The 22356-nt window shown below is 32.8% G+C and overlaps 1 protein-coding gene across 1 annotated transcript in view; it reads right to left on the bottom strand.

Moving 5' to 3' along the window:
• Positions 1 to 22356, bottom strand: part of LOC143223997 (KICSTOR subunit 2-like) — a 39871-nt gene that overhangs the window by 6779 nt on the left and 10736 nt on the right. The window contains exons 3-10 of the mRNA XM_076452463.1: positions 18878 to 18984; positions 18357 to 18506; positions 17151 to 17506; positions 16111 to 16248; positions 10311 to 10452; positions 4742 to 4837; positions 4124 to 4218; positions 3025 to 3187 (exon numbers count right to left, since the gene is read on the bottom strand). Of these exons, the coding sequence (XP_076308578.1) occupies positions 3025 to 3187; positions 4124 to 4218; positions 4742 to 4837; positions 10311 to 10452; positions 16111 to 16248; positions 17151 to 17506; positions 18357 to 18506; positions 18878 to 18984 (1247 nt within the window). The remainder of the gene's footprint in view (positions 1 to 3024; positions 3188 to 4123; positions 4219 to 4741; positions 4838 to 10310; positions 10453 to 16110; positions 16249 to 17150; positions 17507 to 18356; positions 18507 to 18877; positions 18985 to 22356) is intronic.

Genomic DNA, 22356 nt, shown 5'->3' with positions numbered 1-22356 from the left:
CCATCGCTAGAGCAATGCCTGAACCTCTTTGGACAGGTGCTGCCTGGTCACAGGATTTCAAGGGGAAGGGAAGGAGAGACTGAAGATGGGGAAAGAAACTGGATAATAAATCCTTTTGATAGAACCTGAAGCAACCATTGATTGCCAGTAAAGGAAGGGTAAACATGAAGGATTCAAACAGCTGAGCTCCCACTGGGTGATCACCTGAACTGGTAGTGACATGAGATGTGTCATCAAGGACAGTTATGAGAAGTACCCCAAGTTGAAGAGATGAATAAGAGCTGTGAGAAGGAAGAATGGAAAATTTAGTTGCAGGTCTAAAAGGTTCTCATTGAAAGAAACTGGCTATGATATTCACAAGGATGAACCTGCTGTGAAACGATGTTACCCAAAGCTATAAGAGTTTCTACGACTGTTTCAAAAATGTAGTGCCTCAGAATTCAGGCCATACACAAATCTTTAAGATATATTGAGGGTGAATGGACCTGAGCCAATACAGCATCACAACTTATAAGGTTCAAACAATATAGAAACCACGTACGTAACATCAGAGTTGAAAACGATACGTGGGCTAAAGTGGGGAAGAGAAGGGCAACCCATCATGACTCCTTAGAAAGGAGGTGTAAACAAAGATACCAAAATAGCCTCATAAGGGGATAAGATGCAAGCAAGAAAACTGGGTATGGGTAAAACTGACAGATGATTTGGGAGCTTCCCTTCAAATAGGCAGGAAGGAACCTAGCAACTGCTAATATAAAAATGGACACTCAGCACAAGGGTAAGGAAATGCAAAGTGATCTGAAGTCCACACTAATCTCCTCACTTAATCGCAAGGCAGCATGATCAGCATGAACACAAATATCAGGTGAAAGAAGAAATCAAAAAAAGGTTGGGAAGATTGTTTGTGCAATAAGGAAGGATGAGGTGCATAAGAAATAGAGAGAAGGATTAAAATTTCAAAAACCTGTGACATAAAATTCATAAAGACCACATTAAGCTTAGTATACTCATCAGGTCGGAAATGGGAAGGAAAGACCAAATTTGAAAGTTGAAAAAGACAACTGAAGACTTTGCCAGCCTGGGCAACATCTGAGGACAAAGATTGAATCATGTAATATTTCATCTCCTAGCATATAAAAGCAAATAAATCCAAAGTGGGGTCATCCACACTTCAAACCTGATAAAAAACAACAACATTGGTCACTGGTGTAACCCCCAAAGTGGTAGCTTTAACTTCAGAATTCGTTGCACATAAACATTCACTAAATTCAAGTGCAGAAAATAGTGACTAGAACTACCTGATACTAATAGAAGAAACAGGCTAAATGAAAGCCAATTAATTTAAAAAACAATCACTTCATGAGGAAATAAACTCAAACATGAATCATTAAACAAGCAAATTAGTACATCCAAACTCAAGCACTACCAAAGGAAAAGTGACAATTCTCGAGATAAGTATTGAACGAGTAACAGTGTTACAAGAGTATGTTATGCTCCTATTGGTGAGGAGGTGATGCATGAGAGAGAGATATTAGAATCTTGCAATTCCAATACGGAGGAAGTAGAAGGCTTGTGGCATTCGTAAAAAAAGTTCGCATATAGATAGCAGCACTAGACAATAGCTAATCTTGTGAGGTAGGTACTGCATCAGAAACTGACAAAATGGAGTAAAACCTAAAGGTTTTATACATTCACATAATTTGACATATATTTTATCCTTCTTTGTTTAAACATTAACATGCAATAGGAAGCTGCATTTAAAAACTAAAAAATATCATGTACTACTACTACTATAGTAAATTTTAATGTAGAACTATAACTGTCATATAACAGTATGACAAAAAGTGTAGATTGTTTAGTAGAAGTGATTTCTACTACATATAAAATCATGATCAAAGGATTATCTAACAAAGAATTTTAAAAGCATAATTACATATAATATTCTTATACAAAACACATAGTGGTACTCTCTTTAATCAACTTTTGCTAACAAAATAACATATGTTACAAACCTCATTCTTTCTTGACTTTTGCCCACCTTTCATGGTTTATATACCCATCTTAGGAAATACAATCAACATGAAATAAATTTATGCAAAAGATGTGGAGAGGATACTATTTTGATAAAGTGAATTTAAATTATGTTTTCTAATACCAAAAAAGACAATACAAAGGCTCAATTCACACTGAGTAAAGAAATAATATATTCAGTTCCCCTTGATCTAGGGCCATGTTGTGGTAATGTATGCAAGTTGTCCTTATCTGGAGGGTATAATATAATATTAAAAGACAAGGGACCCTATTTTGGTTCATCTAGGCTGTCCTATCCACTTAGTTAAATAAACACTAAAACACTCAAAGCTAGCCCTTAATTTCCAAATATTAATTAAGCTTTCCCTTAAACTACCTCAGATTAACTGCATTTGTCAGATTTGAAGACAGCCTGTTCTAAAAGCCAACCACTCTGTTAGAAATAAAACTGTCTTAGCTGAAGATTAATCTTACCCTGACAATATTTATATTTGTGTTTTAGTCTTACTGTTGTCACCATTAAGAACACACACAAAAAAAAGAGAAGAGGTATGAATACTACCAATTCCCTTTATAAGATCCCTTATAACTTCTTTTTTCAAGAGAAAAAACATCCTTTCTAAGGTAAGGAACCCAAGACTAAACACAACACTCTAAAAGTGACCTAGCCAGTACAATTACATTATAATTTCTTTACACCTGTATTTAATATTCCTAGAGATATGACCAAAACTCCTATTTGTCCTGCCAATAGCAACAGCAGTCACTGATGTAGGCCAAATCTACTGTAATGTATGCAAGCTATGTCTTTATTCAGAGGGTACACACAAAAAAGTTACTGATCTAGGTTTACACAGTGGTAGCATAGGCATGTTAATTGTGTGTTCACAGAGTTGACCCAAAGGTCATGAGATACATTTACTTTTTTTTTCTTTTTAACAGTGCAGAGAATCAAGCCGATAAAATATTAAGTCTTAAAGAAATACAAATTACAGGAGGATGGCAAACAATTGTTGGGTATGAATCAAGTCCTTTCGGAGGTTCAACTATCTTGTCTGGATGGTGATAGCCTTGTCCTTTGTAATTTTCTAACCCGTGAGTGTCAAATACCAGAGCCACAAACAAAGCGTCAGACTTTCGATGGTAGATCAAGAGTCTAAAAAATAATACATTAAATAAAACTGTTCTTATGAAAATGATTAAGCAGTGAACAAAAACAAATCCAATGAATATTTTTTTTATTTTGACATGTTACTTAATACAAAAATTACAAAGTTATGATCTAAAAGAAACTACAATAATGAATGTGGCATTAAAATGTTGATTTAATAGTGACATCTGAACTGTTAACTTTATTTATAATTATAATTCAAAGTTACAGTTAGTAATCTGAAATCACAAAATTTTTAATTGTATGCAAGAGCTCTCTCTTTTATATAAGACTAAAGAATACTATATAACAAAATCTTGATCGTTCTGTTTAAAACAAATCTTTGCAAAAGATGAAGTCAGATGATATTACACTCTGTAATACAAATTTTGTTTCTGGACAGTATGTGTTATTTCTTAATTGCTTATGCTGTAAAAGTACAGAAAATGGCCATTATTCCCTTCAAACTTAGCTTTTGTGACCTGGATAATGAAATTTAGAAATTAACCTATTTTCTATGTAAAACAGGCAAATTTGCACATTTTCATTTATATAAAGTCTGAATAAAACAACATATGAATCAAGATTTACATGTATTTATACTAAAGTGATACAAAATGAACAAAAATGTTTAGAAGTGAGTAGTTTCTTTGAGATTTGCGATTGTAATGTAAATCACTTTCATGTATCAGCCCCCAAATATAGTCTCATGTTTTCATTATATGCACCCAGGTCAAAAAAGCAAAGTTTGAAGAGAAAAATAGGTCTTTTCCATTTACTTTAGGCATAAGCAATTGGGAAATAACACTTTCTGCCCAGGAAAAAGAAAAAGTAAAAATTTTATTACACAGTGTAATTTTTATTACACTACTGCATATCTTACTTTCTAAGTAAAGTGTTTTATTTTATCAAAGTAATGATGTTGTTCATTATTTCACTTACTTTTGGTACAAGTCTATGGATGTCTTGAAACAAATATTCTTCATCTCAAGAGGAGTTGTCTGCTTGCTCAGAATATCATGAAAGTAAAGTGTGAACTGAAGAAATAAAACATGGTTTTTACAAATAGAAGTAAAAAGAAACACATTTCATATAAGTCACTGATCACTTTTAATGTTTACTTTTTCATTCACATAATGTTCTTACACAGTCCTGTACTGAACTAGGAATCAAAACGACTTCCATATTTCACATTATTTTACAATAAAGTATATAAAAATTAGTTAACAAATACATTGGCACTTTTATGCACACTAACATAGCATGTCACAAAGTAGTTAGAAACATGATAAAAACTGCATCTTGGCATAAAAAAATAATCCAAATAACTAAACAAAACTTTTAATAGTGGTTCTTTCCACATATTTCTACACCTAAAACCATTGAAAAAACAAAGCTAGATGGACTGTTATAACTAAATCAGTTGCTTGAATGTTTTTTCAGCAAAATAAACTTTTACAATTACTCACCCACAAGAACAGACTTCAACTGAAATAGCTACTGATAGAGAGCTGGCATACCTGCAAATCTTAAGATCCCCATACAAGAAAGTCTACTCACCTTTGACACAAGAGCAGACCTCAACTGAAGCAGCCACTGATAGAGAGCTGGCATACTTGCAGGCTTTGAAATCCCCACACAAGTAATTTTACGACCCTGAGAACATAGAGATAACATAAAGAAATACTAACTCTTGTACCATGTGGAAGTCACAGAGTATAAAATAATACTGTGATAATAATGTTAAATGTTACTTTAACATTATCCAAGTTATAAAAAACTAAAGTGACACACTAGTCACTTTTTTATTATTAAAGACCAACAGGCTTTTAATGAATTCTGTCATTAAATGTACTAAATTTAAATCAAAACCAATAAAGTTTTTATCTCCTTTAGTTTTTAACTAAACAAAATAGAAAAGGAATTTCATAAATAATAGGAAGACTAACACTGATAATCATTAGATATAACAAAGGCAAAATACATTGTGAGCCCAGAAGTCAACATTTCTTGCAGCATGTTTATCCACTGAGTCTTTTGGGTATCATTCCATCTCAGCAATGCCTGAATAGTTACTTTAAGATTCACTTACACATTAATTAAAGGAACATGTAATCTTTAAGAACACAACAATAATGATATTAATAAAGTAAAACCTGTCTAAGCCAGAAACTGCATAGTGCAGAAACTTGTACAAACCAGAAATATCAAAATTTTGCAGTATTATCTTAAGATTTTTTTTATGAAAGGCCCTCTATATGGGGGAACCTGCATAATGCAGACAAAAACTATTTTTCACCAACTTCATCTATCAACAAGTAGGATTAGAACCTGAGTAAGGGATAAAAATTTTTTTGAATATTAATTTCTTATTTATTTAATAATTTGTTTAAATATTAATAAATTCTTGTTTAATTAATAATTTGTTTAAATATTAATAAATTCTTGGACATTTTGTTACAGTAAGTATTGGTTAAATATATTCTGTTCTTTTTTCTGCCGTCATTATTCCGGAAGTTGCTATTCGAAAGAACGACCGACTGTACTTTTGGTTGAATTTGCTGATGGAAAACTACAGAAACCATGGGTAACTAGTAAAAGTGAAAATCCGTGCTTTTTCAAAACTTTAAGGAAAAATCAACTTTCTGTAGAATGGAAAACAAATAATAAAGCATGGATGATAAATGCTATATTCGAGGAATTTTTGAACAAATTAAACAAAAGAATTGAACAAGAAAATAGGAATATTCCACTTTTTCTAGATAATGCATCTTGTCACCTAAAAGTTTAACTTTCAAATGTTCATTCACACTTTCTACCTCCATGTACAACATCAGTTCTACAGCCACTAGATAATGGAATTATACAGTGTATAAAACTGAAATATAGAAAACTGATGCTTCAGCATATTATTACAAACAATGACGACTGAAAGAAAGAATATGAAATGACCATGAAAACTGATTTGTTAGATGCAATTGTATTTTTAATTCATTCAATCAAATGCATAAAAGATGAATGTGTAACAAAGTGCTTTCGAAACTGTGGATTTATTCTTGATAATAGCAGAGATTGTGGAGAAGTTGTTTGTTATGATTATTCTAGTAAAATCCAAACTCTGATTGATGCAGATGATTTTGTGAATGCAGAAAGTTTTGTCAACATTGACAAGAATGTTTTAACAGAAACTGATGAAACTGATTTAAAATCTATAATAGAATCGTAAGATGGCAACAGTGTGAGAGATGCAGAAGATAAACAAAATGGAAAAAATAGTTGAGAAAATAGAAATTCTTACTTCATTGCAAGTGTTAAGTTATATTAACACTATCAAGTTGTATGTAAAATTGAAAGGGGAAAATGAACTTCATGAAAAGGCTGTAGAATTAGCATTCTCATTTAACCACATGAGAAAGCCCATTATAAAAAAACTAAACAACTGAAATTGTACACTTTCTTCAAATAAATTTGATTAAGATTTTGTGTACTTATGTATATTTTGAATTCTATTTTTGCTCTTATTCTAATAAATACAGGATGTCCCAAAAACATGTATACACACTTTGAATGATTATAACTCACTCAAACTTTCTTCTTCTACAGGTACAACTGATTTGAAGTAATGGCAGAAGCAAGACTAAACTTTGAGAAAAGGAAATTTATCTTAAAGTGCTATTGGAAGTGCAAAGATGGTTTAAAAGGGAGTTTCAAACAGATCCACCAATGCGACTCACCATTACTTGCATCAGAGATAAGTTTGAAACAAATGGAACTGTTCAAGACATCCATAAAGGGCATTCTGGAAGACCACGATCATCCACCAGTCCCACACGAGAAGCAGAGCTGTTGGAAAGTCTCCACCTATCTCTATAAAAATCTGTTCAGCAAACAGCCCGTGAGACAGGAATCCCAAAATCAAGTGTCCATTGCATGTTGAAGCACGTTCATTTGAAAAGTTTTATTCCAGTATTAGTCGACGCCTTGAACGAAGGTGATTCTGACCAGAGAGTTGAATTTTGTGAGTGGTACCTGGAAAAATCTGCAGAGGATGCACACATTCCAAACAAGATTGTCTGGAGCAATGAGGCCACATTTAAGTTAAATGGCTCAGTTAATCACCACAATTGCACCTACTGAGCATCTCACAACCCACATGTTACAGTTGAGCACCATGTAAACTTCTCAGGAGTTATAGTGTGGTGTGGATTACCAGTGTTGGGCATAATTTGGCCATTCATTTTCAAAAACACAGTCACTGGTCTAGTTCATCTAAACATGCTGCAAGAATCTGTCGTGCCACACATTCGAAAGCAATTGGGAGATGAAAAGTTTTATTTCAAGCAAGATGGAACATCTCCCCACTACCATTGTAATGTGAGGGCCTATCTTGACAAAAAATTTGCCAAACAAATGGACTGGACAAAGAAATAGCACTGAATTTCCCCCACGTTCATCAGATCTCACACATTTGGACTTTTTTTTTTATGGGAATACCTTAAAGATAAGGTTTATAGCATAAAACCTGCAACAATCAATGAGCTGAAAGCAGAAAGTGAAAGAGAATGCACCTAAATACCAAATGAAATTATTTGTGAAGTTTGCAATTCCACCTGTCCACGTTATCAGCAGTGCCTGAATCAGAATGGTCATCAGTTTGAATACCTGTGATAACTCAAAAAGATTCTTCACTTGTTTTCTTAAACTTCAATTATAAAACCTAGATATATCTTAATAAACATTATATTTATAATCAAAGTGTGTATACATTTCTTGGGACATCCTGTATAATATAAACAGTAAAATAACTTACTTCCCTTGAGTCAAGCAAACATAACATTCAGCTCACAAATTATATATAATTAAGTAAATGCATGTTCACTGTCTAAGCCGGAAATTTTACTCGGTCCTGTGCAATTCCGCTTTTGACAGGTTTTACTGTATAATGTATTTTATATGCAGTAATATCTGAAAACCAAACACAAAATATTGTAATATGTGTCATCAGAAAAAAATATACTATCAATAATCACATCTTTACTGGTCAAATAAGGGTTTTCAGTAAAACAGTGTATTTTAACATCTCAAGTATACTATCTGCTCAAGTCTTTAAAACATATAAAACTGATGGATTATAAGAAGTGGAATCTTAATGAAACTGTCTATTTTTGAATTTTGCACAAAGCTACACGAGGGCTATCTGTCCCTAATTTAGCAGTTCAAGACTACAAGGAAGGCAGCTAGTTATCACCACCCACTGCCAACTCTTGAGCTTTTACCAACTCTTTTACCAATGAATAGAGGGATTGACTATCACATTATAATCCCCACACAGCTGAAAAGGTGAACATGTTTAGTACGTAATGAATCTGTATTTTAATCATTTTTTTTACACAACATATGACTTAATAATCTATATTTTTCTATTGAGTTTGTAGATGGTACTATTTCAACAGAGAAAAAAAGCAGAGATATATATGACAAACAAAATGTGTATTTTCCAATGCATTAAAATTATTTTTGAAACAAAGAGCATTTCTTTACCATCTGCACTCACTAAGATGTTAGTTTTTGAAATGACATTTATGTCACAGTCCTCTGAGCAGTAGTAAAGTATGGACAACTGATTATAAGCTGTGAGGTCAGACAATAATTTGTAGAATCTATATAGCCAAAGACATCATGGACATGTCAATTTATATATGACATAAGAGCAATGCATAATATGAATCCTGTCTTTAAATTTATATAATTACATAAATGAAATATTGGTTTAAAGACAATTCTAAATTTTGTTATTCAAAATAGATTTAATTTTATGGTAATTTCTATATAATTATTACTAGTAAACAGTAGAATACAACAAACCTTTTTTTTTTGTTTTCAACTTGTTTACTAATTTTTGGAGTAATCATAGTTTTTAAACAATTCCTGGTAACATAGCCTTTATGTTTTGTATTTCATTGGAATGAGGAAAAAAGAACTATGTTATAAGCTGAATAAATTAACACACCAATTATGTTACTCATATCCAAAGGGTAAAATAAAACAAAAAACTACCAAAATGAAAATACTGTCCTGTAAAAGTTGGCCTTTGATAACACTTAAGCATTAAAAACTTCAACCTTGGTATCTAAAAAAGGTAAGCCATTCAGCATTAAAATTATCTGTTAGTATTTTAATCATATCAGGATTGTGATTGAATTAAAGTGATCTGAATTAGATTAGAAAAGAATTAAAAGTCTAGAGTCTAAAACAGTTTCTTAAAAAAAAACTTTCACTCCAGTATTATGCATGAGAATGGTAACCTTGTTGATACAGTAAAGAAACTTGAAACAGTCTTGCAATGATGTTGTTAGTTATAAAACTAATTTAAAGGTTGAAACATATAATCTCCCACTAAAACATTTCAAAAACAATTAATTTAAGAGAATTATGAAACTGCCTTTGATATGAAAAAATGAGATATTAAAAACCACCTTCTCAAATAATCAAGCATACAAATCTATTTTGGTTATAAAATGTCTTTTTCTTAATGTCCTAAACATCTTACATTCACTTACATCAAAGCTTTACATTTGTCCATACTTAATGTAACATAAGGGACAAATATCCTGAAGATCTTTATTATGTTACTAAATTTTAATAATAAAATCATATTTCAGCTACTTTAACAAAAAAACAACAACAAACAATTGTAGATATTAATACAAAATCAATCTCAGATTGGTGTAAAAGTCTTTTCTTTCTTTCCTGGTGAGCTCTGTTATCAGATCAGCTAAATTTCACTTGTTATTCAAAAATAAACTTAAGCCTAATTTTAATTTTACAAGAAGATTTCTATGAGCATTACTGTGTGTGTGTATATATATAAACCAGAAAACAATGTGTTGGAAAAAGTTCTGATACCTAAGAAAGTTTTTTTGATATTTAAGGATTTAGCTAAAACAACCACATAAAGAGATAACAAGATGCAGAGTGTAATTTTTTAAGGTTAGAAATAGATTCCTTGCATGTCATATGCTTAATCTTTATAAGGAATGACAGAGACTCAATTTAGTTTCCAGTGTATAACTTTTATATTTTACCTTCAATATCTCAATGTGATAGGTACAAGATCAAATAAACATACCTCAACACTCTGGTTCATAGTGGAAGTCCAAGATCCAATACGAGTATGAGCATTGTATAAATTTAGTAGTGCAGGAAGAAAGTGAAGCTCTTCCATTTCTATTTGAGCTTCTATTAGCTTTAAGAGAGATTTGCACTCAAAGCTAAAACAAAAATACATGAACATATTCACAGTGAAAGTTGTCTATGTAACTCATTTCTACACTTAATTTATATTAATAATAAAACAAAGTTCTTATAATTTACTTGCTGTAAACTTGTTCTAAAACCTTTTCTGGGCCTTATCTAGAACTTCAACATATTTTCCAAAAACCTAATGCCAAAACTATCATTAATTATTTACATATCTTTAAGAGTGATGACATAAATACATATTACATTAGAATATCTTTTAAACTCATTACAGCAACTTTTATTTCCTATCTTTAATATGGCAAAACAAGAAGAGAGTTCATCTACATGGGGAAAGATGGTGCAACAAAGGGAAATAAAAGAAGTAGAATCATTCAATCCCATGATGGAAGATGGATAAGAGATGATGTACACCAAAGTGTAGAGTGGTTAGCTAGCAACAAACCATGCTTGGCAAGTCAACTATGTCCAAAACCTTTCTTGCTGGGTATCAATATCCTAGCAAGGGTAAGATCAAAACCTATACTGTCTTCACCTCAAGCCCTAGAACACACTGGGTGGTCTAATACCAGGACCCAGGAATGCATCATCCAGTATCTGAAGTCCATCACATGAACTTAGCTCTCATGATACTGAACAAGCCCAAAATGAACCACATTATTAATAACCACATAATGGTCAGGAAAGAGATAAGGAGGAATTAGTCACCTGAATCACATGTTGAACCCATGATGTCAGGCTAACCAGGGAAATATCACAGGAAAAGGAAGATTGCAAATGGAGTAACAGGCAGAAACAAGGACCCCAAAATAAAGCTAAGTGAGTAATATATCAATGGAGGGCACACACAGGACAGAGGAGTCCATCTGGATCAGGAAAAGGTCAGAAATGAGAAATAAGGATAAGCATATAGGAGACCTGAAAATTTTAAGCTGCATAGGTTGTAGGAAGAAAAACATGATCAGGATAAAGAATAAGGTACAAGGACCTGGTAATGTTGAGGATGAAATTATCCAACCTATGACAATCACAGGCCAGGAGGAGGAACTTGTATGTCATTAAAGACAAGTAAAATAAAGAACACATAGAGATGTAAACTGAGGAAAGGTTAGGGCAGGAAGGACCACAATAATTTCCAAGGCTGGAAATGATGAATGCCTCAGTGGTAGATGGAGTTAGAAGAAATGAATCAATATGGAATGAACAGGGGAAAAAAGAACCATATGCAAATAGAAAAAATTGAAATTATGAGATAATGCCACCCAAAATTGAGGAGACTAAAGAACCCTTCTCAGAGGGTTATATGAGACACTCTGATATTCAAAGCAACTGCTGAGTGAAAGCCCAGAAACCCTGAGTCAATGCAGGAGAGATAAATGCCTTATTTACATAGACAAATGGCCAAAGAAAAGCAAATGGAATGGGCTAAATGTGATGCTATTATGTGAGAGAAACTGGAAAATTTAGCCATGGACCTTAAAAAAAGCAAAGTGAGAAGATGGAATAAGTATGGTGTGGAATGGAAGAGAAAGGGATCACCTGCAGTCTATGGAAATTATGGAACCAAGTTTCAGTGGACCTGGAATGAGCAACTAGAGTAGCATGTATAAAGAAGACCACCCAAAGATGTAAATGGAGGGATGGGTAAACATAAAGGAACAAAGGAAACTAATAATGGCTGAAGGCATCAATAGCCGAGGCTAGAGTATGGGGAACTGTGGACTGGAATCAATGTAACTGAGATTGAGGGTCAGCAGTAAGGGGTGTACCCAGATGCAGAAAGAGACACCAAAAAATGGCAGGTTGCTGGGACCACATCTAGGATAAAGAAGATCTGAGCAGGATAGTAAAAGCACTTGTGACATGATATGTCATCAAAACATTTGACATGTGTGGGTCTAAGAAAGAAGATCCAAAGTGCAAAAATACTGGAAATGGTATCTTGTTCACCCTGAGTGATTAATAGAAGTTACACAGTAGAAATGTTAAAATGAATCATAACCTGCAGATGACTGGCAAGAGAAAACATATGATTCAAAACCTGACAAACAGCCAGCAGTCTGAGAGGAAATCTCCTACACAGACCAATGACCCCAAATCTCCTGGCTATCAATTCATGCACCCCACCTCTGAAGAGAATCTTCTGTAAACAGATGTAACTCAGGTTGCAGAGGAGGAAGTGAGACTCTCACCAATATGTGGGCCTTCTCCAAATAGTTTATTAAATCATCTAGCCATATCTATCAGTGCTTAAAACTTGGCCCACATACCTAAACAGTTTAGTAAATTATTTAGATAATTTTTACAGTTGTGCAAAACTGCTCATACAAGTTTAAACAAGGTACACAAACTTCACCAATTTACCATTTAATTAAAACATATCACTGCTAATTGTTCAATAATGAGTGCTCATGCAAGATTTAAAATCTGGCCTACATATCTAACTATTTTAATAGTTCATTAAGATACATCAAAGTAACTATTCAAAACAAATTGCAACATCCTCTAAATTGGATGGCACACAGGCTGAAGCACAATAGCAATCTCCAGATCCCACCACATGGAAGTGGATCGCATCTATAAATTATGAGCAACCTCACCTTCCTGATAAAACCATACAGAAGATGTGTGGAACATTGACCTCTGGGATATGTTGAACAAAGGTGGAGTGTATTATTTGTTGACATGCACATCATCATCCCACTGATAAAACCACATAAAAATTAGGGCCCAATGAAACCTATTGGATCCCATTTCACAGAAGTGGACAGCAAGTAGTAAATATAAGCAACTACACCCTACATACAGAACCATACATAAGGTGGATGCAACATCAACCTCAGAGACCTACTAGCACATGATTGGAGGATGCCAACTACACCAGCAGAACACCACCTCCCTACTTTGAACTGTAAGGAAGTGATCATTTCCAGGAGGACTCTTTCATGGTCCACCCCATCTCAATTGCTCAAAACAAGAAAGTGGAAGGAACTTCTTTACTTCACAAGTTTAACAAGGGGTGGGTGGGACAAAATGCAGCGAGAATCTGGAAAAATGCCAACACTGAAAACAGTGCAATGGGTGACCATGAAAAATCTATTTCGAAAAGCAGACCAATCCTTATTTATTCAATCGAAGGGACAGCAAGGATGGGCAACTATTTCCTTCTGCTTGCCACATGTAAGTCCATGGGTTAGTATGGTCTGGAACAGGCATATTGACAAAGCCAATATATCATGAGGAAATGTACTAGTCGTCTTGTAGAACACCCCTTCTCAAAAGAGTGGGTCCTTCGCCATGGTTATACATCTTGGCCGCGTAGTGCACATTTGACATATAGAAAGCATACCTGGACTGGTAATGCTTGTCATTAGAGGTGAAAAATATATATAGAGAAAAGATAACTTAACCAGTAACAGCTATACTAAAGTTTGAAGGATGGCAACAAGCTGAAGACAGTACCCTGACAACAAAATAACAGCCACCCAAATAAAGATATCAGGAGAGGAATATCTGAGATGTAGTACATGTCTGAATGAAGAATTTCTTCCAATGGGTGATGGAGTTGAGGTAACAGGAATAAAATAAGGTGAATTATTTGATATGATAGCACCTGAAACAGAATTCAGGAAGAAAGAAACAGGGAGGAATAAAGCAATTGAATGAGTTGACAAATTCAGGTACAAGTGAATGGTGCTAGGAATTGGAGAGGTGAGAGAACTGGAACCACTAAGGAGACCACGTGGGTAATGTAACAAGGAAGAGCGAGTATTGGACACAGAATGTTATCCTAATCAGACTAGGAATCAAGGTGGAAAATGAATGGAGGTAAAATCAGTGAGAAGGAAAAAAGTTCCTCATTAAATGCCAAAGTTTGGGGTAGGAAAGATTAATCTAGATAAAGTAGAAGACATGTGGATGAGAGAAAAGTATGTAAAACATGAATGAGAAATATGTCAGACTGACAATACCCAGGCACTAAAATGAGTAGAAATAAATCTGATTGGACATGGAAGAATAAGATAAAGTTCAAATATAAGGAGGGTAGTGTAGTTAAGAATAATATTGATAGCATAATCTGGAAGAAACTTGGGACAAAAAGATCAATGAAGTCAGAAGGAACACAAAAGATACAAGATGGTCCAATCCTGACTGGGAATATCCACTGCCAGGGGCTGAGGATGAGGATCCAGACCCCTAAAAAAGGTAACCTGGTGTTCAAGTAAAATGGCAAAAGCATCCAGCTGAGGAGTACCCACTGGCTGCATAGACCAATCTATGGGTTAAACTGGATAGATCGTGAAAAACAATCTGCCAGAAGGTGAAAAGCACCTGGAATGTGACATTCAAAGACATTTATCAACAGCATATGGGCCTAGTAAAGATGTTCTAATACTCTGCCAAAAAGAGAACAGGAACAAGTGACTCCCTCAGTGATCAATATAGACCACAATGTTAGACTTGTTAGAATGGAACACGAAGTGTTGCTTCAGTATCAGAAGAAGAAAATGAATCAAAGAACCAAAGCATACTGTACCACTAGAAACTAGATGTTGATATGGTAAGATATTCTGTTCTGAGGCCACTGTGTAGAAGCCTTCACCAAACATGGAGAGAAGCATCTATGAACAGATGCAAATCTGGATGAGATGGAAAAAGCACTACTTTCATTGCTGTGGTGTCCTTGTTCAACCACCAATGCAGATTATCTATAAAGGAAAGAGGAAGGGTAAGTTGGGAGTCCAAGGGATCCTGAGCAAGAGTCCATTGGCCACACAGAACTCACTGAATAGAATGTATGTGCCTAACCCAATATAATAAGGACTTCCAGAGAAGCCCATATCCCCAAACAACACAGAAACTCGTATACAAAAACAGAGGGAGAAGTGCTTGAGAACTGAGAGCTCCATCAAACATTGACAAAGTGGAGAAAGTTGGACCCAAATAGGGTTGGTGTTGAAAAATAAACCCAAACAGGTAGGATATGCTTCTGTGACTGAACGGGCAGCTATGTTCAATGGCAACATGAATTGAACCCATAGACCTTGTATCATGAAATAACCACTCTACTTACCAAGCCATTATGGCCTCATGCTCATCAAACACTAGTTAATCAAATGTAGTAATGTAAAATCATAATGACAATATTTCAATTACTTGAACAGTTGGAATAATAATAAGAAATAATATAAACCATAAACTTAATTAATTGATTATTTCTGTGGCATCAACTGAATTAACACAAATTTTGATTAACCAATTATTTTATTTTATATGAAACTAATGAATGTAATAAATGTTTGTGGATAATCAATTACAAACAGTAATCATCTAGCTCTATTAAGATCTATCTAAATATAGATTTTGAGGGATGCACAGATGACAAATCCAGGAAACAATACATTTGAACTACCAAAAAAACAGAAGATAGGAGTGTGATATTTTTCATTTACGAACCAATACAGCTGACTTAATTAAAGACAAAAAAAAAGTGGACGTGCAACTTTACACCTAACAAACAATACAAATAACTTACCAACAGACACACTTGAGAGACAAGAGTGGAAGTGAAATTTTACACTTAACAAACAATACAAGTAACTTAACAGCAAGCATACTTGATGGTGGAAGTGAAATAGTGCACATAGAAAATAAAACACCTTACTTACCAAAAGGCTGACTTGAGAGGAGAGAGAAGAGGATGATGAAACAGTGTCCGACTTTTGTTGACAACGTTTGTGACTGCAGGGATCAGCTCCTTGTAGTTGATAAATCTGTTATTGCTCATTGTGTACATTTTGTAATAGCTGAGTTCAAGTTAAAGTGAATAAATTTATTAATGTTAATATCTGATGAAATAAGCTTAATAATATCTTATTTAAAACACTCATAAAGGATCCAGAACTGAATACAAAGTAAAAAAAAAGTCATATCTGGTTATAGAAAGATAGTTTAACTTTGTTTTTGACCAAGTAGCAAATATCACAAGTTTGTATAACATGTAGGAGCCGGACATTTACCTTAAAGATTAATGTGTAACCTGTCTACATGTGTAATACTTAGCTACGACGTAAAAGTATTAAAAAGAAGATAAATTAAATGTTACTATCTAATTTTGCTAGAGTTTGGCTTATAGCAATAAAAATCACAAACTACAGATGTTAGCCAAATTGTTTTCTAATGCTTCACAAGTTTTGAACACTTAAACTGTAACATTCTGGTTATTGGTTGTTCTAATCTGCAAGATTTATTCCTTGTATATTCCAAACTGCTTTAAAGTACAAAATTATGAATTGGAGGTTGTTAAAAAAAAAGGACAGAAAAAAAGATGAGAGTTAGAAATATTATAATCATTGGTTCAAGAATTTGCTTTTCATCTGTTTGAAGTTACTACGTTTCATCATATTAATAGAGTCATTTGTTTCTGTCTTCTTTCTTTAGAGCAAGTATTAGTTTTAAAATTGGAACAGTGAAACAAACACAGTATTGTTCAATGCATAAAAAAAAAGTGAAATTTAAACAAAATAACAAAATACAAATTTATTTTCAAAAGTTTCTTATATTATAATTTTTCTTGTAATATATTGGTAATCTAACAAATAAAGAAAATTATAGTTTAATCAAATAACAATAATATTTTCTATGAGTTATAACACCCTAAGCTTACAAATTAATATCCTGAGTAAAGAAATATGTTATCAAAAGATACAAGGTCATAGAGTCTATACGAGCACAGATATAGTGGAAAAGCTGACCACACAGATGTCCAATGAACTTCTCTAACATATCTATACCAGACTGAGGGCTGTTACCCACGACAGAATGACCAACTATTCCAGGTAAATAATTACTGTGTGTGCTACCCGTAGAACTAGATACGGGAGTGCCTACAAGACTGCTAGCAGTTGATGATGGAGATGCTATAGGAGTTGAAGGTGATGGACTGTACGATGAAGGAGTGGGTGTTACAGATGGGCTAGAGGAAGGTGTCAACTTCCCAGTACTTCTTTCTTCCAGTCTTCGAAACTCGCCACGCAGAGTTTCATATATTGTTTTCAGAGAGCTCTGAAATACAATGGTAATAAAAGTGTTAGAAATTGTTTGCAACTCTATAGAAACAAGATCTTTTTATGAACTTGGAACAAATCAAAACTGAATTTATCAAATGTAAAGTTTTATTTCCTTGGTAATAAAACAATAATAATTCTAACTACATTCTGCCTAAATAATCCAATTAATTCATAAAACATTCACCAAGATTATTGTTATTCCTTGGTGTGTGATACAATTATGAACATACAACTGTACTTGTGTATTTGTGACAAAAAATGTTTGATGCAACAAACCTGGTATTTTGGATACAGTGACTGACTAGAAATTAATTTATTTTCATAGTGTAAAGGAATTAATCACACACACGACACAAATTCAAAACAGTTTTACATTAGGAAGATATACCAGAATATGAAATAAAATTTAACCTCAACCTGCTACATTCACTAAATGAAGAGAACAGATTTAGATCTTATCAAATGGCCTGCTTTTCTGTATTCAAACCATAAATACATTTCAGTCATTTTACTTTTTACCAAAAAAACTAGTAATTTTTTAAAACACATTCAAAGAATTAGTTGTAAACTTGTATTACCTGCTATTAATGAAAAAACATATGTCTTCTTCATTCTGTTTAATAATACAAGTCTGAGGTGCATAGAAACATTGAAATTACAAACATATGAGGTGAGATATACGGATGTATGAGGATTATAATATAATAAAAGCAAGTTTAAAAAAAATGAGCTGATGCCAAAAAGTATGCATTGTAGCAACTAAAATGAATATTGTTTTATTATTACATTTATATACACGTAAAACCTAATATCAGGAAAGAGAAAACTTAAATGAAACTGTTAACACACATCTTTCGAAGAAACCCTTTTGGCACCAAAAACAACAAGCCAGTGTAATTTTTTTCACATGCAGCAAGCTGAGACAGAGCTGTTAACACGCTACTTAAGATCCAGGTGGTCTGGTGAGCTTTGTGTGCAGCATCACGTTCACGTTCCTGAAACAAAATTAAAAATTCTCACAGAATATTTTTTATAAAATTGATTAGTATAGAAAAAAGTTACCATGCATAATTCAGATAAACACATATATAATTTCAAAAGTTGAAAAAATAACAACATATTGTTCACAGTGAGGTGACAACTGATATTTTTTATCTCTTGTATTGGTTAAACATGTATGAAAATCTGTTACAACACTTTTGCTCTTTCTAATAATTATTGAAATGTTCTTTCAAATCTGAACTATCATGAGTATATATATTTCAAATACTTTTGAGCGAAAGACAAATTTTACTTGGCTGTGATGAAAACAAAATTACATCATGCTTCCAGTATATATATATATATAAAACTAATGAAAAATTACCACAGTTTCTTTTGCCTTGTCATAGGCAAAATTGGCAAGAGAATGGAAATACGATTCCAAAACAGCTTGCTCTTTCACCAAAAGATCCTCCATGGAAAGTAAAATTCCTATATAAAACAGAATACCATGTTAAACAACAAGACCATAAAAATTTTGATTATTGTTAAATTTTCAGATATGAATTACGATTTTAATCAAAATTATTGCATTATTTATGGTTGGTCATTACTTTGTTTTAAATTCAGTTTCCTTTTACTTTCAAATACCTATGTTATTGCAGCTTTCGAAACAATACATTTAGTCTTACTTAGGTCTAGATTCTACAAACAGGTAGAATTTAGAAATGAAATTGTTGAAAGTAAAAATTCCCATATTTCAATATTCTAAAATTTAGGGTCTATACCAACTTTTAATTCTATTTTATTTTTTATTTACCTTATAAGACAAATTAGTAATAGCAGTACTAATAATTAACACTATCGTATATATCACTTCTACGTTTTACTTTCTCCAGACTCCAGTTTAACTAAATTTCTCTAATATCTGTTAACAGTATCTGTGATGATATCTTCTCAATGTTGTTTTGTTGCAATGACATTGAAAACACGTTTACATTTTCTAAATTTAAAGAAAAACTTCTATTTATTAGAGCTCGGTAACACATCAAATAATATATTATAGGGCTAAGCTTTTGACTAATGGAAAGTGAAATTCTGCCCTCTAGTGTATTCAAACTAAATTTGTATATAAAAAATTATAATTATGAACAACTCGGCGACCCTTCAAAGAAGTTTATTGTTTTTTTCTGTGTTTTTCTAAGACCAAAACATTTCGAGAACTGCAATATGCCCTACAGTTTAACCTAAAAAAAACCAAAGGTACTTTAGTGGAACAGTGGTAACTCTTTGGATTTATAATACTAAAATCATGGATTCAATTATCCTTGGTGGACATTGCAGAATAGTCGTAGGTTGACGATCCTTGAAGTAGGGGTTAAATTTGTATTTTGTGTAATATGCATACTTTAAAATTATTTGAATACTGACAAAACAATAACACTGTATATAGATAGAATTAAATTCACAAACTCTCGCATACGAACTGCATATTATTCCATATGAGCTAAAGTCAAAATAAATTTTATTAACAAATTCATCTTTATTAAGCGGAATATTATATATAAGAAGGACATGTGTTTGAAATAGATAAATTCTTTAAATTGCAGTTGCTGTATAACGTAGTTGGCACACCAAACACTCTCGCCCTTTTAGTCGTGGGGGCGTTATAATGTAACGTTCAGTTCTACTATTCGTTGGTAAAAGAGTAGCCCAATTGCTGGCAGTGGTTGGTAATAACTAGTTGCATTCCCTTTAGCCTTAAACTGCTAAATTAGGAACGGCTAGCGCAGACAGCTTTCGTGTAGCTTTGCGCTAAATTCAAAACAAACCAGTCCCCCAGTGGCTCAGCGGTATGTCTACGGACTTACAACACTAAAAACCGGGTTTTGATAGCCCATTGTGTAGTTTTGTGCTTAATTCAAAACAACAACAACAACAACAACAATCTACAAAACAAAACAAATCAATAACGTAGTTGGACATGGAAGAAAGAAAAATATACCAAGTATAATATGAAGTTATTGTACTCAGATTTAAAGTAACGAAGTGTAAAACCATATAATTACAGTAAATGAAACATATTTTTGTACACAACATTTTTTTGTATAAACACTTTATCTTTCTAGATAATCTTCATTTTTAACTACAGGTTTTTTTAAAAAATTATATGTGTATGAACTGAAACGTGTAATTTCATGAGTGCATATCATCTGGAGCTTGTAATTATTGTCATTCGAGTATAATAGCTGTAAAACATTGAAAATGAAGGAAGTTTAGGCAATGAATATTTATGATAATCGCCAGAATTAACTTATGTGTTTGTTTATGTTACTGAAGAAATTGTCTTTAATCTTATAAAGATCGTAATTTTAAATTTCTTCGGAAAAATGATCGTAAAATGTGATTTACCTTTTGCACTCGTATAAATATAAAAGTACCATTGTACAATTAGCCAATAGGAATATTAGATATCCATGTGAGCTATCACGCATACACATACTGACTAACTGACACATATTCTTCTTTTAATTACATAGATGATTGAAACTTTTAATGAATGAAAGTTTTTATTTTCAGTAAGAAGTTTTTGAAGCTATTTTTAGACAAACAATAGCATATATCAAGTAATTATAGCAAACACAGTCTTGACACCAATTTGTAAGCGATCTTTTGAATTGATACCTTACATATTTATGTAATAATATAAAGACAAAAACTGCCGGCTCATTTATTCAAGATAATTTTCAATATTATGTATATTTTATATTGTGTGTTGCTTTATTATTAGTTTCAATAGCTACCTTTAAAATCGCACAATGGAATTAGTGTAGGTAGCAGCTTTACAGAAAAGTTTCTTCTGTCAGTGTGTTTTTGTTTTCTTATAGCAAAGCTACATCAGGCTATCTTTTGACGTTTTCAGAGAGGAATCGAACCCCTGATTTTAGCGTTGTACCAGCGGGAGAATCTTCTATCAAAAAAACTATAGTAAACGTGAATCAGGTCTGATATACTATTTATGGAGGTATTTAATTTTTGTATAAAAAAGAGATTTTGCAAATTTTTAAAACACACAAAACAGAGTTGGAAACAATTTAGCAATAAACACACACACACACAGTAAGAGGCAGATTTTAAACAAGACATTAACAGTTATTCTAGAAATGAATGTAATTAAAATGATGATTCTTCTAGTTATATAATAACAACGTTAAATAGCAGACTTTACTTTTGTTATGTGTAAAGTAAAATACAAACTGTCATTAAAGAAATAAGAAAATTTAAGGCCAGTTTTGCATATTATTATTCTGATTAAAAATAGATTAGAGGTTAGATTTATGTTTCTTTAGTTGGTTAATGATGACTTAAGATGGTAAGATATATATAAGTAAACGTGTTTTAATCATACTTAACTTTTGGTACACTTATGTAAGGTGATGCATAATTTACCCCAAGCTCTAATAATATGAAAATTCACCAAACAGTTTGGGTATATATATTGTTTAGTTGCTGGTCGTTGAACAGGAAATCCAAAGACTTATCATGTTAAAATTCAAGTTTTGATACTCAAGAAAAAGCACCAGTAACCTATCGTAGAGCTTTGTGAGTAACACTAAACAAACTGTTTCATTTATTTGTTTCTCCGATAACATATTTCAAAAGATAACTTTTTTAGTCTGAGGTATTTTTTACTTCAACTTGTGAACTATCATGAGTGATATTCTCAGGTAAAATTACTCCCTCACAAGTATCAAATATGGTCCACTTTAAAATGGGAGGATTGAGCAGGAAACCAATAGTTCTAGAGTTTTCTGTTCCTCGAGACATATCTCTATGGAATTAGTCACAATGAAAATCAAGTAG

This window comes from Tachypleus tridentatus, chromosome 8 (assembly GCF_004210375.1).
Source record: "Tachypleus tridentatus isolate NWPU-2018 chromosome 8, ASM421037v1, whole genome shotgun sequence".
NCBI classification, from domain to species: domain Eukaryota; kingdom Metazoa; phylum Arthropoda; class Merostomata; order Xiphosura; family Limulidae; genus Tachypleus; species Tachypleus tridentatus.
This window is presented reverse-complemented; position numbering and strand designations above follow the sequence as displayed.